We start from the raw sequence: 14,605 nt of genomic DNA, 5'->3' as shown, positions 1-14,605 counted from the left end.
TTTTGCCGCTTCGAATTTATGAAATATTTTTGTTATTTCTTACGTCATTAAGTGAATAGTGAGTGAAATAAGATCTAGACAGTTTGGGTTCTGTGGCTGTTTATTGAAATGATGGCAGTTGATTCTATATCAATTAAAGAATTTTAAAGATTAATTTCTCGCTAAAGAGATTATTAATACTTCGGGTGATTTATAACGTGATATGTCAGATAACTGCAAAATGGTAAGATATATTTTTTATTTTTATTTTATAGAAGTTGTTTCTCGTTGTGATCTGATTTTTAGGTTATACACAACTTGCGTTGAGATGTTATGAAAGCAAATAATCATCTCCCACATTTCAGTTGTCAAAATAATTATTTTTTTATATATCCTCGATGTAATTCTTTTATTAGTAATTGAATAAAATTATTTAAAAATGTTTAATTTCTCGTATAATGATACATATAATAAATACAACAATAATTTGAAAATATTTCTTTTAATGAATTTTATGTTATTTAAGAGAGACAATAATTTTAGGTTAATTTATATTAAAAAATTAAATTAATAATTTTTTCTAATTCAATTTTAATCAAACTTATTTTTATTTCTAGTCTGTCGCTGAATTCTTAAAGGGTTTGCCTTCGCACAATGAAAATAATTTTGCTAATTTTCATACAGATAGTGGAAACAGAACTTGTGTAAAAAAACCTTCAGTTTATCTTCCTACAAAGGACCATCCTTCAGAACAAAGTAAGATAATTTCAGTATATATTTATGTATTTCTATGATGAATATTAAAAAATGAATGATTATAAACATAATTATTATTTTCATTTATATATACAGTTATAGTCACAGAGAAAACAACCATATTGTTAAGGTACCTTCATCAACATTGGGATAAAAATGTAAAAAATTATATATTTTTGTAAAAGTATTTTTTACAATTATATTTATATTAATTATATATATATTAATTATATTTTTCAGCATGCTGATAGAAAACGTGATATTTTATCTGCTAATGGTGATTCAGAAGATGATGCTGCTACAGTCCATAGCAAAAGGCCACGTCTTGATTTAAATCATACCATTTAAAATACACCTCAGTTATAATTTTCATTGTTTACTAAACTACATTTCCATTACCTGCTAAACTAATTTTCATTGTCTGTTAAACTATGTGATTCTCGAATGTAACAAACATATCTATAGTTCAGAAAAATTATTTCAAAACGTTGCTCTATTAGTTTCTAAATATATAATTTGGATTAAATATTATGTGAAATATCAAAAATATAGGAAAAAACGTTTTCAAGTAATATTTCTTTAGATATGTGAAGTCATAATTTTATGTGATCATTTCGTACTACTTTGTATTCTTGAAATTCGATTGGAAAATTTGTATTAGCACATTAAATAATGTTCTACATTGCACAATATGTATAAATAAATATGTTCATTATTACTGGTAAAACGTAAAACTGTAATTAATGCAACATATGTACATTACAATTCAGGAAATTACTAAAATTTTTTTAATTGAGGTCGTAATGGACCATTTATCTCGAAATAATTTTATAAATTTATGCTACAAATGCTCATTTTAAATATGTATTGCATATTTAGTAGTATAAGTTCTCAATATATATCTAATTTAAGAAAAATATATGTGATGTTTTATTTTATAAATGTCAGGTTATTTTGTTAAATTTTTTTCTTGTAATATTATGTCAAGATGTAGACAAGAGTTTAACTAAATAAAAACCTTGGTAATAAGTATACGATTAGGAAAGTATGGCAATAAATTTTCGTTTTCGAAAAATAAGCAGTATTTTATGTAGATTTTATATTTTTATACTGTATAAAGTACAATTAAAAAATAATTTTTTTAGAAACAGGCAAGTTTTACTTTTCAATGTCATTTTATTTACAAAATTTCTGTCATTAGTTTTATTTGATTTTATTTTAAATTTAAAATCTTTTTAAATCTAATGTATAATTCTTAGATTGGTATCTCTGGTGACAGAATAAATTTCCTCTCTGAAATTAAACACGGTTGTAAAGTAAATATACGATCAAGTCTGCAAATAATACAATACCTCGTAATACTATATCTTGATTATTGTCTTTTTATTTTTATTATATGTTCTTATATTATTTTATTTTAAATTTGTGTAATAATTCAGCTTTTTTCTTCTTTATTTTTTAAAGAATGTATAAAAAACACGTTGTATAAATGCATCGTGAATCTGCATTTAACGATGGTTACGCCTATGATTTGTGATAGGTTAAAGTGTTTATGTTGATTTGTTAATACTAAAAGAATATTTTACTATGCCACTTATCATTATTACTGGTATACCGTGTAGTAGTAAAACAACACGAACTTTCGAATTAAAGGAATATTTTATGAACAAAGGAAAAAATGTAGAAGTTATAAGTGAAATTGATGTTGTTACTAAAAGAGGTTTCGATCGAAATAAATTTTATGCTGGTTAGATACTACTTTATTTTAGTTTTATTATTAACGAAGAACATTCAGATTTATTTTGATTTTACTATTTGCTGTAGATTCTAAAAACGAAAAAAGTGTGAGAAGTGACATAAAGTCAGCAGCTCAGCGAATGTTAAATACAAATGATATATTAATTATTGACGGTAGTAATTATATCAAAGGATATCGTTATGAGATATATTGTATGACAAAACTATACAAAACTCCTCAGTGTACAATATTTTGTGATATACCAGTTGAGCATGCTTGGTTGTGGAATGAGAAAAGACCAACATATGAACAATATAACAGAGAAATTTTCGATGCACTTGTAATGAGGTAATCAAAAGTATCATGGATTAAATGTGACACTTTTTTAATGAAATAAAGTCAGAGATTTATAATATAATTCATAGATATGAAACACCAGACAATAAAAACCGTTGGGATACACCATTATTTGCTGTATCAGCAGAAGATGATTTAAAATTTGATGAAATTTATAAATCGTTGTATGAAGTAAAAGCACCAAAACCAAATTTAAGTACACAATGTGTTAGTATTGTCATATATATGACTTAAAATTTAAATTGATTAATATAATTTTTAATTTGATTATATCATATTTCAGCCACCATTGTCATCTACTAACTATTTATATGAATTGGATACTGTAACTCAAGAAGTAGCTAATGTAAGTTGCTTAAAAATTGTTACTTATTAGCCAAGTATAATAAAATTTGTATTAAATATTATAAGAGATGTTAAACATCATAAACAACATTATTATGACAAATTATAAATATGTATTTTCTATTTTGGCAAAGGCAATATTATCAGCTAAGCAACTGGGTATTGAAAGTGAATTTAAGATACCAGGATATAATTTAACAGTACAGAATCCATGTACTGCAGCACAGCTTATGAGGCTACGAAGACAATTTTTAACTTATAGTAAAATGCAACAAATTGAAATTAACCAAATTGCATTATTATTTGTACAATATCTTAATAAAAGTTTGTAAATAGACAAGGTATTGATATATTTAATCATTAATCATTTTTTATGAGGCAATAAAAATCTGTTAATTAAATTTTCAGAAATGTACTTTTTTAATAAAAAATTACATTAGAGAATACATCATTAGGCCTATTTTATTTTATAGTAATTTTGGCCTGCATGTATTTTGCATTTTAAGATAAACTTTGGTTGCACAATATTACTGACTGTTTGGTTTGTAATAACATAATATCAAGTACATTATAAACAATTTTGAAACAGATATTGACATTTGTGCGACTTGAATATTATATATCTTTGAAAAAATTGATAAAATAATGAATACTACAATAAGAAATAACAGAATTGTGGAATTGCACTCTCTTTAAGATATTAATATAACTGACAGAATTAGACAAGGCAACATTGGTTTGTAAGAGAAATTTGACAAATAAAATGAAATTTGCCTTCAAACCGGTTGGAAAAAATATTGCATAGTACGTACATGCAACCAAATCGAGTTTCTTTTATTTCATATTATGACGCTATTTAGTAAATATCTCAAACAATAAACATTAATGATATGCTAAATCACAAATATTGAACTCAAAAGAAAAATTGCAAAACTGTTATTAGTACTAAAGAAGAGTCTCTTTGATCTTGTATCAACTTTTGTCGATATTTAAAACAATAACTGCATAATTTTATTATCCAATTTGCTAACAATAGAGCTGTCATGTTTGGCAGTTACTTATAGTGAAATGAAATTCTCGATAAAAAAATATTAGTTCAACTTTTAACAATATTTAAAGATTTTTGTTACTTTTTCTAGACTTAAATTACCTAATATTGACTTGTTTCATAAAGTATAACAGCTTTGCTTTTGTAGTAATGAACCTATTATATAATGCATTTACAATTACATCAATTTTTCTTACAAGTGAAACACAGGAAGTCGTCAATAGTTAGTTTTCTTGTTCTTGCATACCATTACTTTCAGTGCCATTTCTATAATTCACACTATTATCTATGTGTCTTTTAGGTTTCCGACAAACAAAATATACACTATTATATTCACATTGCAACATACTGTTAACGTTTTGTGCATATCGCGTTTTTACGCGCGTTTCTTCCTTCTAAAAATATTCTAAGTTGTAAAATTCGATTAAGTTTTTAGTATTATATAACAGTCAATGTCCTTTTATGAAGTTAATTACCTCTAATTGGAATCCAAATCCGTGAATCACATCGCGAACTACATCGTAACTTGGTTCTATAGAATCTTCCATTGGCATATCACTAAAATGATACAATAGTGGACCAAGATTTATCCATATACCTCCTGGCTTTAAAATTTTATAAATAGTTTCAATAAATTGTACAACATTATTTGCGCAATCTATAAAAAAACACGTGGCTACACAATCCCAGTGATTGTCTTCTGTATAAACCTGAAGTACAAAAATAGAAATTTTTAAGATATTTATTTATTTTTTAATATGTCCTGATATTTACCTCCAGGAAGTCCCCAGCTGCCATGGAGAATTGCGCATTTTCTGGAAGATCACTAGGATTTACATCTGGGAAGAACACAGCTTGAGTTTGATGTTCTGGTTTTAAATTATTCATATATTGATGTACCCATGGATGTACTTGATATGAATTTACTCCTCTACATCTATAAAGTATTAAATATGAATAGTAAAAGTCATCTTAAAAGGAATACTGTTTGCTAAAAATATTTAACTTTTACCTACTTATTTAATACAAAATGAGAAGCAAAGAGCATAAAAAGGGAAAATTCATTTCCTTGGCAAGTATATCCACGTCTCGCAATTTCATATGCTAGTCTTCCCAAACCTGCTCCAGGTACTAGAATTTGCACGTCTGATGGTGTACTGGAAATTTACCTATCATTTCATACTTTTCTGAACTATGTTCTACTACACCACTGTAGCTAGATTCTAGATGTCTGAATATATTTTGATGGAACATTTTATTTATGTAATGTGTTCAGAAATTTTGAAGGGGTCATACCAATAATCTGCAGGAAATTGATTCATAATTTCATCTATAATAGGCTGATAACACGCCATTCGTTCTTCGGTACCTTCCACGCTCCAATCACGAACCAGTTGTTTAATGGTTGCTTGAACCTTTTCTTGATCAGCCATTACTGGACGAGGATTTAATGTCTGCAATTAGACCTACCTATATTTTGTACAATAGAATATACTTTTATAAAAAAAGAAGCTTGTTAAAATGATAAAAAAAATCCAAGCTTGAATGAGAGAAATAGGTAAAATATTTCTTCCTAGGCAATTAGTGTTATAGTAACAAAACTTTATATATAAGACATAGAGAGTTTTCTTCAAGAGTGTTAATGGTTAAATTAACTTCAACAGTTAATGAGAAGCTATATTGGTATAGTTTTAAGATTTCTATTTTGAATAAAATAAAATAAAATAAAATATCATGTGACAGCATGAACACAATTGTGTTTATGTTTAATAAGGTTAATAGAATTAATTAGTCACAATTTTAAAAACATATCATATTATACAACAGAATATACATGCCACACACCAGGTGAACTTTTCTTACACTGTCAGTCTGTGCAGTAGCTGGGCTCACATTTTCAAAAATATGTGCTACATCCTTTATGATAAGCTTAATTATCTCATCATTATTTTCAATACATCTTTTAACTTCTTGCAGATGTTCTCTATATTTTGACAAAAGCCTCTGATGATGAGCTGGAAGTGATAGCAAATATGATTCTGTTTTCTTAACCCTTAATAGTGAATGATTTCTGTAAAAAGAAAATTTTGATATAAGTAATATTTATAATATTATTACATTCGTAAGTTTAAGCTTCATGCTTTACACAATTATGAATTTATAGTTATACAATCATGAATATTAAACTAATTTAAGTAGGACAGCAATTGAAAAACATAGCCATATCATAATTGAAAACCTATACATTTTTCTTGCTAAATACTCAAATTATGATACCTTTACTTTTAAAAACTATATTACAGCAATGTAATGTAAAAAATTATTCCTATAATTGTAGGATAACTATGAAAACTGCAAATAAAATATAACTCAATGCCATATCGTTGAAGGTTAAGCAGTGATATTAAGAAGTTTTGACGATAATCGAAAAATTTTGGACGATATCTTATAAAGTTATCCGGAGTACTATGTTCGATGAAAAAAGCAAAAGAATAAGAGCAATAAAGATAAGAACGAAACATCGATTCGAGGATTAGAGTCAATCAAACAAAACGATTTTTCATGATATACTTACTTGTAATATTTAAAAGCTGAGACGATACGTTGAAAGTGTTTTCTCTCTTCTTCATCCTCGTAAGTGTCGTGCATTTTTTTTGGATAAGGATTCGACATTGTTTCCATTTTTATATTCGAACGTGGAGCTTAGTATTTTAATGAGTTTTTTAGCACGACGTTCAGTGGCGGCTTTCTTGGTGCACGCGTTATGACGCGTTCTTATTACTACGATAAATTATTCTTTAAGGCTGAATCGTCAGCAGATTTGAATTTATTAACAAATACGCGTTGAGATAAATATCATTTCATTTCTTTTAATATGTTAAAAATATATTTTATACGTAAAGGAATAACATTGTTTGGTTACTTGTGATATCAATTGTAATTTTAATCACAAATACAAAAAAATACAAAATACTTGTAATAATTAAAATATGTATATGTATGTATAAGCTCTAGTATAACCTAATATAATTTATATAAAAACTCACATTTGTCTCTTAATAAGAGAAAATATTTTATGTTTAAACAGAAAAAGACAAAATAAGATTTTGTCGACGTCATTTCTTAATTTTACACTACAATAGGTTATATGGTATAATTTTTCTATATGATTCATTACAATTAGCAAGAAATATATTACTTAAAAAAGTGAAAAAAACAGTAAGAGTAACAATCATCGTTTAATTCCTTATGATACAATGATCTGTAATCTACACGATAATTAAAGCTACTTCAGAAATTCAAATTTTGTTAAGAGTCAAATAAAATTTGATTAATACTTGTTCTAATAATTTGGCATTATTGTAACGCAGGAAATCCATAAAATTTCTCGTTTACCACAATTGGAAACTGTGCCAAGGCACAACTTGCATATCCGCAGAGTTTCTATAGCTGTTGCAAGTTGCAGGTAGCACTCTGTCGTCCACGCCATTTTTAAAAGGAGCTCAGTCGCTAATCAACCGCGGTAGGGTACACTTGGAACCTCTCCGCGAATATTGTATCGAGCTTGCGACTTTTTTCCGCGTTTAGTGTTGCCGTATCAGGCATTTCGCAATGACAGCAGTGTAAGGAGTTTGTTTTAAACTCTTCGTTGAGTGTATAAACGGGGGTGTTTATTAGAAATATTCAATAGGAAGCACCAGCACGAGAAACATGTCTAGTGCACCACAAATGTCCAGTGGGCTTAGCAAGCTCAAAAAGAAACATTTTCGAGTTAAACATCAAAAGGTTAAGCTGTTCCGTGCAAACGAACCTCTTCTTAGTGTTTTTATGTGGGGTGTCAATCATACGGTGAGTATTAACATAACTGCGTGACAGCGTCGTACGTCATCGAAATGCCATTTTCTTCTTTCACTCTCTTCAAGCTGGATAGAATCGGAAATTTATGAAAAACGCTGCGTTATTCTACGTCACGTTTTACATTAATGTAATTTTCTCCTATAATATTCTTGGAAGTTAAGAAAATATGTATTTGAAACGCGTGCTGCGCTATTTTTCTATTGTACTATATATTTGCAAAGTGTTGTCGGGTTTTATATTTGCGATTATAAGATTTTATGAAATCTTTTTATTAGTAATCAGGAGTAATGAAGGATTTATATCACTATAGTAAATTTTTTGATACAACATTGTAATTTTATCTAAATTTAAAATCATGTTATGTTTCCTATAGTTACCGCATGTTTATTTGTATATGAAATAAAAATTTAGTTTATTAAAAAGTATTATACATTTGAAAAAGCTGAAGCTTAAAAAATTACTTAATTATATAATTGAATCAGTTTGTTTCCATTTTAATATGTAGTTGTTCTTTTGAGTTCAATAAATAGTAGTATAAATGTGCAATTATAATTGTTTCCATATATACAATTATACAATATATACAATTATTTCCATATTCACATTTGTGGATGATGACATCTATGTACACAAATATATAATCCCAATATGTAAAAATTATGTGATAAATTTGTTCAATAAATATATAAATACATGTCTTGATGTAATTTGTATTTTTTGTATATAATCTTTTATAGTAACTTTTGCAGTAGTGTTCATAATAACAACTTACTTAGGAAATTATGTTTACATAAATGTTACATGTAACATACACGTATTACAGATAAATGAGCTTAGTCATGTTAATATACCAGTAGTGCTCCTGCCAGACGATTTCAGAGCTTATAGCAAGTTAAAGGTGGATAACCATCTTTTTAACAAGTAAGTTGTATTACATTATATGCCAAAATATGTGTTAATTCAATATTAAAGGAAATGACAAACGTTAAAGGAAAAATTTTGAACTTAAACGTAGTTAATAGTGAGTTGAGTCATAAGGGTAATGCTCTGTTTGATATTAGGAAGAATTTATTAATGTAAATGTAAAGCAAGTAACTCTCTGAGGTGGCCTATTCTAAATATATCGCTAAATACTGAATTGCTAGGTTGGTCACTGCTTTTAATAATAGAATGAATGAAGGTCCTCCTGATCTGAAATTATAGTTAATGATAAAGATATTCATAGCTTTACTCCTTAACTTAAAAAATGTTTGTATTACTAGTAGATATATATGGAACCTATATATATGAAATCTGTATGTTATATATGTTAAAAATTTATACCTTCCAAGCAGAAAGTTACTCATATATTCAACTTTTTGTTTTAGGGAAAATATGCCCTCGCACTTTAAGTTTAAAGAATACTGTCCGTTGGTATTCAGAAATTTACGGGAAAGATTTGGTATAGATGATTTGGACTATAAGGAATCAATGACAAGGTAAAAAATGATTTATTTTGTAAATCATATTTCTCAAATACATTAAGTTCATTTCAGAAAATAATTGAAAAATATTATTAAAGTAATTATAATATGCAGTACTTGTTTAAGATGTACTATATGAATAAGAAGTAAAGCATAATTTTTTTTTTTAATTTTAATCTTAGTTTATTGCACTGCATGTCAAAGATATGTTTTATTCTGTGACTGCTTTCTGCATATGTTATTATAACTGTAATACACATATAAAGTATCTGTATGTATTATTATAACTTGGTAAATATTTCTTTACTTATTTTCCTATACAGCACATTCACTTATTTATAGAGTATTGCAGATTTAGGGGCTTTACTTGATACAACCTTGAAGGAAGATAATCCACCCAATGACTCATACGCAAATCATTGCAATTAAAAGTTTTATCATGATATTTGAAATTAATTTTGTATTGAAATATCATAAGAAACATATTTTGTTACAATATTACATTTTGTAGAAATAATTATATCATTTTGAGATACATCTATCATATTATATCAAATATAAATTTAAAGAAATAAGGAAAAGAAATATTTTTAATTTCAGCATAAATTCAACTATAACGAAAAAGAAAGAGAATGCATTAACAGGCAACATAATGTTATTGTTACTAACATATTTCAGTATATAAAATTTAGTGTACTATATTGCAGTTACATAAATGTGTATAACTATACATGGAAACAATAAATTTCCTTCATTTCTTTACAAACAGAAAGTATTACTTTTCATTTAAATGTAATACATAAGGATTGTTGATAGTAAATTGTAATACAAGAATTTTGATACTAGATGTCGGGCATTTAATCCTTCCCTATCAGAGAGGCATTGGAATTTGACTAGGAATGGGAAGACTCATAAATTGGTTCAGCATTGTGCTACTGCTCCTTCAATAACTTTTTCTCCTTCTCCTGTTCTTTCGCAAATTCCAGTCCTAAATAAACCACTACGTTCCTACAGTTTTAAACCAAAGCGTCTGAGGTTAGCCAGACTTGATTTTTCACTTTGTGCGTGTTGCTTGTGGCTAACACGTTTTTATGAGACTTTCATTAAATATAAGAAATCAGCTCAAAGGAACACAGTTGATTGTACACAATTCTTTTCTAGTATTATATTACCGTACTTAGACTATATATTCATAATTAAATGTTTGTAGAGCATTAGAAGAATTAGAGTTAGTGTTAAAGCATGAATTTATCTTCATTTAGTTTAGTTTATGTATTTATTGGATATATTATATTTATGTATATATTGATCATTTTAGTTGTAATAGTATAGTATGTGAATAACAGTATCATTATTGGTTAGTTATTATGCTTAATAACCATTGTTTTTTTTTAAATGCATGCTAATATATGTGGTAGAGGTATACTAATAGTGTTTCAGAAATTCAGAAAAAGAAAAACGTTTTTATTGCTGGAAATAAATAATTTATTATACCATTGTGCTAAACTAATATTAATATTGTTTTTATCATTTCCAGATCACAACCAATATTAGAGGACTCATCTGGAAAAAGTGGTGCAAAATTTTACCAGTCTTATGATAAACTGTTTATTATCAAAACCCTCACAAAGGAAGAGGTAGAAAGAATGTATTCGTTTCTAAAACACTATCATCCAGTATGTAGAATTGTTATTTATACATGTAAACTATTATATATATTTGCTTTTTTTTAAATAAAACTAACAATTTTCCTTCTGTATATATTAGTATATTGTAGAAAGGCACGGAAAAACTTTGTTACCCCAATATCTTGGCATGTATCGTTTGACAGTAGATGGAGTTGAACATTATGTCGTTGCCATAAGAAATGTATTTTCAAATCATTTAACTACTCATAAAAAATTCGATCTAAAAGGCTCGACAGTAGATCGTGAAGCATCTGACAAAGAAAAGGAAAAAGATTTGCCTACTTATAAAGATAATGATTTTGTTAAAGAGGGAACGAAAATTTATATCGGCGAAGAGGCAAAAGCTAAACTTATAGAGACGTTAACCGCTGATGTCGACGTGAGTTTCATTTCTTATTTATTGTATTTATGTAATTGTACATTTTATATTTATTGACAAATTGATTATTATAGTTTTTAACAAAATTGCATTTGATGGATTATTCTCTATTACTTGGACTGCACGATTGTGCGCGGGCTGAACAAGAAAACAGAGAACGTGCAGAAAGAGAGGAGGAAGAAGATAATCATGAAGAAGAGGATGATAGTGAATCTGGAAGTGGGCTTGATTCACGAGGCCCAATGGGAGAGTATGCATTTTTACGATGTAGTGAAATGTTTCATAGAATTTTACTTTCGAAATTTGTAACGTAACATTTTTATTAGCCGTCTATGGAGTTGGAGCGGTGTTGCAGGTATGGCAACGCCTCCTGAATCACCACATGCCACGTTGTTGCGCGACACGAGTTTACAATATGAAGATGCCATAATTCCTGAATTAGATATTTATGCGATTCCTAGTAAAGAAGGTAATATTGCTTACAATTAACACATAAATATTTAAATTAACATCCAAATTTTGTTTTATTTCAGGTGCACCTACAAAGGAAATTTATTTTTTAGCCATAATAGATGTGCTAACTCATTATGGTGTGCGTAAGCAGGCAGCAAAGGCAGCTAAAACAGTGAAGTATGGTGCTAATGTCGATGGTATATCCACCTGTGATCCGGAACAATACGGCAAGCGATTTATAGAGTTCATGAGCAAAGCTATAGAATAAGCTCGTTGTTCGTTGTTGTTAAGCTTGTAAATTTGGACCGCTTGTTCGAAAGTCGTGATGACACTATCGTTTTTTACTGCGTTTATGTTAAGTGCGTCGAACATTCGTTCCTCGCACTTTGATGTTTGACCATAAAGATCTTTATTTGGTATGTACTGTTATTTGGTCAGTACCGTTGATTACATATTTCAGTATTCCTTATAACATTTACAATGGAGTTAGAAGCATAACGCAATTTCGTGGATTACAAACTCTTAGAAGATCTATCAACAAATTTTTTCCAGGGAATATTTTAGTAGTTTTTATAACCAGTGACATATTTTCTCAGTATTTAATTACAATTTTTCTATAAAGACAATTGTCAAATACTGTAGTTTTCTTGTGTTCTTTATTTTTCTTTCATTTTATGTATATTTTCAAAACGTGAGACTTACATTAGTTTTTCGTACATTATGTGTACAATCAGGAACACATAAAAATTCTGTTAGAAAAGTTTATTGTAGATTATTTTTATTTTGTGAGGTGATACTCAATATTATACTCAAAGAAATAGTCTTTACGCATACTTGTTTAATGTCTATTATTTCGTTGTATGAATTATTGATATATAAATAATGCTAACAGAAGTGTGTATTGTATATTGTTTTTGGTACACATAATGTGCTATAAAAGCTGCGTTAATTACCGTCATTTGACAGTAAATGATATGTAATATTAGTTTATTGGAAAATATTAAAATTAATGTTGATGTTACATATGATAATCAGAATTATAGGGACACGATTAAGTGTTTCACGAAGGAAGCCTACATTTATCGTAAAGAGTCTCTCAATTTCGTCAAGACGAATTATAATGCTTCTGATCTAGTGTCTGTGGTGTTGTCTGGAATGTTTAAATATTCGAGGTATAACGTAATGGCTTTTACAGCGAGAACTTTCGTTTTTGGTAGGTCTAAAAAAAGAGGAGAGAAGTAATATATTATATGCGCAGAAGGTACTATAGTGTAAGAGCTTGAAACTTTAAAAAAATTATTAGTAAATGTTAAAGTCTGTAAATGTCACCTCTTTGATCATTTCAGTTACCGCGAATTGGTGTTAAGACCATCGATTCGTTTAGTTTGTGAAGTTACATTTACAGGGAACAAGAAGAACTGTACGTATTATGCGCGATATATGTCTCCTTTAATTTGTAAAGTGCTCAAACTTAGCCGATGATTCTATTAGAGAAATTAAGTAAAGAAGTATGAAATATGTTTTTTTGGCGCATTGCGAATGGAATGCTAATTTATAATATTTATAAAGAAAACTATTTAATCAAAGTATGTTTGTTTTATTTCCTCTTTTATGTAAAAATTATTTAGAATCAATTTGTTGAAAATGTGTTCAGTTTTGAACAGCATATGAAGTGATATGTTCCTTTGTAGCATTCGATTCATAATGCGTCAAGCTTCGGCGTAATTAGTAGCACAAGATCTCGCTTAATAATTTTAATGCAAGATAATTTAATGCAGCTTCATTTTTTTATTCGATAAACTTTATATTAAAAAATTGCTTGTTATTAATTATATTTTAAGACCTTATATCATTACATCATGCAAAAACAAAAAGGAGAATGTATCGTTGCATGATACTCTACCTTTAAATAATCTATTGTAATAATCAATTTTTTATAATTTGTTAAAACTGATCATAATATAACGACTAATTACTTTACTAATTAAGGTATTCATCTAGTCTTGATACTTTATATGATTTTATACATTGCCAGTACATTGGAAAAACCACAAAAGTAAATGAAAATGCATATTGCCAACAAAGGTGTATTATAAAAAAACAGTTATTACAGTTATAAAAAGACGCTCAATTTCTGTAATGTTATAGATTCTGTAAGAGAAAATATAAATTGTTTTGTCAACTACGATTTACTGTTACATAGTAACAAATCTTTCAAACGTATATTTCTTTTTTTCTATTATTATATATTCATTGACTTACAAATCTCGAAAGAATTTAAAGTTTATATGCAACAACTTTAGTCTATTATAGACTTTGAAACATATAGATTTATAAACAGTTTGCTTAATTAAATTGCAAGAAAGATTTTGTTCATTTTTCAATTTAGATTTTCGCAATTCGCACCATGTAGAAACGATGTATATATTCACTATTTTACTGTTGGCAGTATATATCCAGGCTTCTGTTATCCTAACATTTGTATTATTCACAGAGTCTGTATTGTATAAGCCACGGGAAATAAATGGACATTTAACACAA

At 27.8% G+C, this 14,605-nt stretch overlaps 4 protein-coding genes across 7 annotated transcripts; 3 read left to right on the top strand and 1 right to left on the bottom strand.

Moving 5' to 3' along the window:
• Positions 1-39: 39 nt before the first annotated feature.
• Positions 40-1,107, top strand: LOC117208137 (DET1- and DDB1-associated protein 1). The gene is made up of 4 exons (XM_033449031.1): positions 40-223; positions 597-735; positions 832-893; positions 976-1,107. The coding sequence occupies exons 1-4, from the start codon at positions 203-205 to the stop codon at positions 1,081-1,083; spliced, it is 330 nt and encodes a 109-aa protein (XP_033304922.1). The 5' UTR covers positions 40-202; the 3' UTR covers positions 1,084-1,107.
• Positions 1,108-2,131: 1,024 nt separating this feature from the next.
• Positions 2,132-3,571, top strand: LOC117208115 (protein KTI12 homolog). The gene is made up of 5 exons (XM_033448992.1): positions 2,132-2,482; positions 2,560-2,821; positions 2,899-3,037; positions 3,114-3,176; positions 3,310-3,571. The coding sequence occupies exons 1-5, from the start codon at positions 2,323-2,325 to the stop codon at positions 3,505-3,507; spliced, it is 822 nt and encodes a 273-aa protein (XP_033304883.1). The 5' UTR covers positions 2,132-2,322; the 3' UTR covers positions 3,508-3,571.
• A 48-nt stretch (positions 3,572-3,619) lies between these two features.
• Positions 3,620-7,004, bottom strand: LOC117208099 (carnosine N-methyltransferase). 3 transcript variants are annotated; one of them, XM_033448977.1, is made up of 7 exons: positions 6,799-7,004; positions 6,069-6,294; positions 5,520-5,677; positions 5,240-5,380; positions 4,998-5,160; positions 4,700-4,933; positions 3,620-4,629 (listed from the first exon to the last, which is right to left on the bottom strand). In XM_033448977.1, the coding sequence occupies exons 1-7, from the start codon at positions 6,903-6,905 to the stop codon at positions 4,600-4,602; spliced, it is 1,059 nt and encodes a 352-aa protein (XP_033304868.1). In that variant the 5' UTR covers positions 6,906-7,004; the 3' UTR covers positions 3,620-4,599. The 3 variants fall into 3 exon arrangements, with proteins under 3 accessions (XP_033304868.1, XP_033304851.1, XP_033304860.1); XM_033448960.1 differs by having other exon boundaries at positions 3,620-4,618; XM_033448969.1 differs by having other exon boundaries at positions 3,620-4,618; positions 6,087-6,294.
• Positions 7,005-7,700: 696 nt separating this feature from the next.
• LOC117208087 (phosphatidylinositol 5-phosphate 4-kinase type-2 alpha) lies at positions 7,701-14,600 on the top strand. Of its 2 annotated transcripts, XM_033448941.1 has the most exons (9): positions 7,701-8,072; positions 8,905-9,002; positions 9,449-9,559; positions 10,391-10,579; positions 11,082-11,220; positions 11,312-11,611; positions 11,686-11,861; positions 11,938-12,080; positions 12,145-14,600. In XM_033448941.1, the coding sequence occupies exons 1-9, from the start codon at positions 7,935-7,937 to the stop codon at positions 12,330-12,332; spliced, it is 1,482 nt and encodes a 493-aa protein (XP_033304832.1). In that variant the 5' UTR covers positions 7,701-7,934; the 3' UTR covers positions 12,333-14,600. The 2 variants fall into 2 exon arrangements, with proteins under 2 accessions (XP_033304832.1, XP_033304841.1); XM_033448950.1 differs by lacking the exon at positions 10,391-10,579 and having other exon boundaries at positions 7,709-8,072.
• The last annotated feature ends 5 nt before the right edge of the window (positions 14,601-14,605 follow it).

Source organism: Bombus bifarius, unplaced genomic scaffold (assembly GCF_011952205.1).
Source record: "Bombus bifarius isolate JDL3187 unplaced genomic scaffold, Bbif_JDL3187 scf7180000007966, whole genome shotgun sequence".
NCBI lineage: Eukaryota > Metazoa > Arthropoda > Insecta > Hymenoptera > Apidae > Bombus > Bombus bifarius.
The sequence above is the reverse complement of the archived record's forward strand: the minus strand, read 5'-3'. Positions and strand labels throughout refer to the sequence as shown.

Coding starts and splice junctions, on each gene's coding strand:
- LOC117208099 (XM_033448960.1), bottom strand. CDS start 6,905: ATGGAAACAATGTCGAATCCTTATCCAAAAAAAATGCACGACACTTAC. Junction 5,161..5,239: donor TCTCATTTTGTATTAAATAA/GTAGGTAAAAGT, acceptor AATACTTTATAG/ATGTAGAGGAGTAAATTCAT. Junction 4,619..4,699: donor GATTTGGATTCCAATTAGAG/GTAATTAACTTC, acceptor GAATATTTTTAG/AAGGAAGAAACGCGCGTAAA.
- LOC117208087 (XM_033448941.1), top strand. CDS start 7,935: ATGTCTAGTGCACCACAAATGTCCAGTGGGCTTAGCAAGCTCAAAAAG. Junction 9,003..9,448: donor GATAACCATCTTTTTAACAA/GTAAGTTGTATT, acceptor TTTTTGTTTTAG/GGAAAATATGCCCTCGCACT. Junction 11,221..11,311: donor TTCTAAAACACTATCATCCA/GTATGTAGAATT, acceptor TGTATATATTAG/TATATTGTAGAAAGGCACGG.
- LOC117208137 (XM_033449031.1), top strand. CDS start 203: ATGTCAGATAACTGCAAAATG. Junction 224..596: donor TGTCAGATAACTGCAAAATG/GTAAGATATATT, acceptor TTTTATTTCTAG/TCTGTCGCTGAATTCTTAAA. Junction 736..831: donor GGACCATCCTTCAGAACAAA/GTAAGATAATTT, acceptor TTATATATACAG/TTATAGTCACAGAGAAAACA.
- LOC117208115 (XM_033448992.1), top strand. CDS start 2,323: ATGCCACTTATCATTATTACTGGTATACCGTGTAGTAGTAAAACAACA. Junction 2,483..2,559: donor TCGAAATAAATTTTATGCTG/GTTAGATACTAC, acceptor TATTTGCTGTAG/ATTCTAAAAACGAAAAAAGT. Junction 3,038..3,113: donor CAAATTTAAGTACACAATGT/GTTAGTATTGTC, acceptor ATCATATTTCAG/CCACCATTGTCATCTACTAA.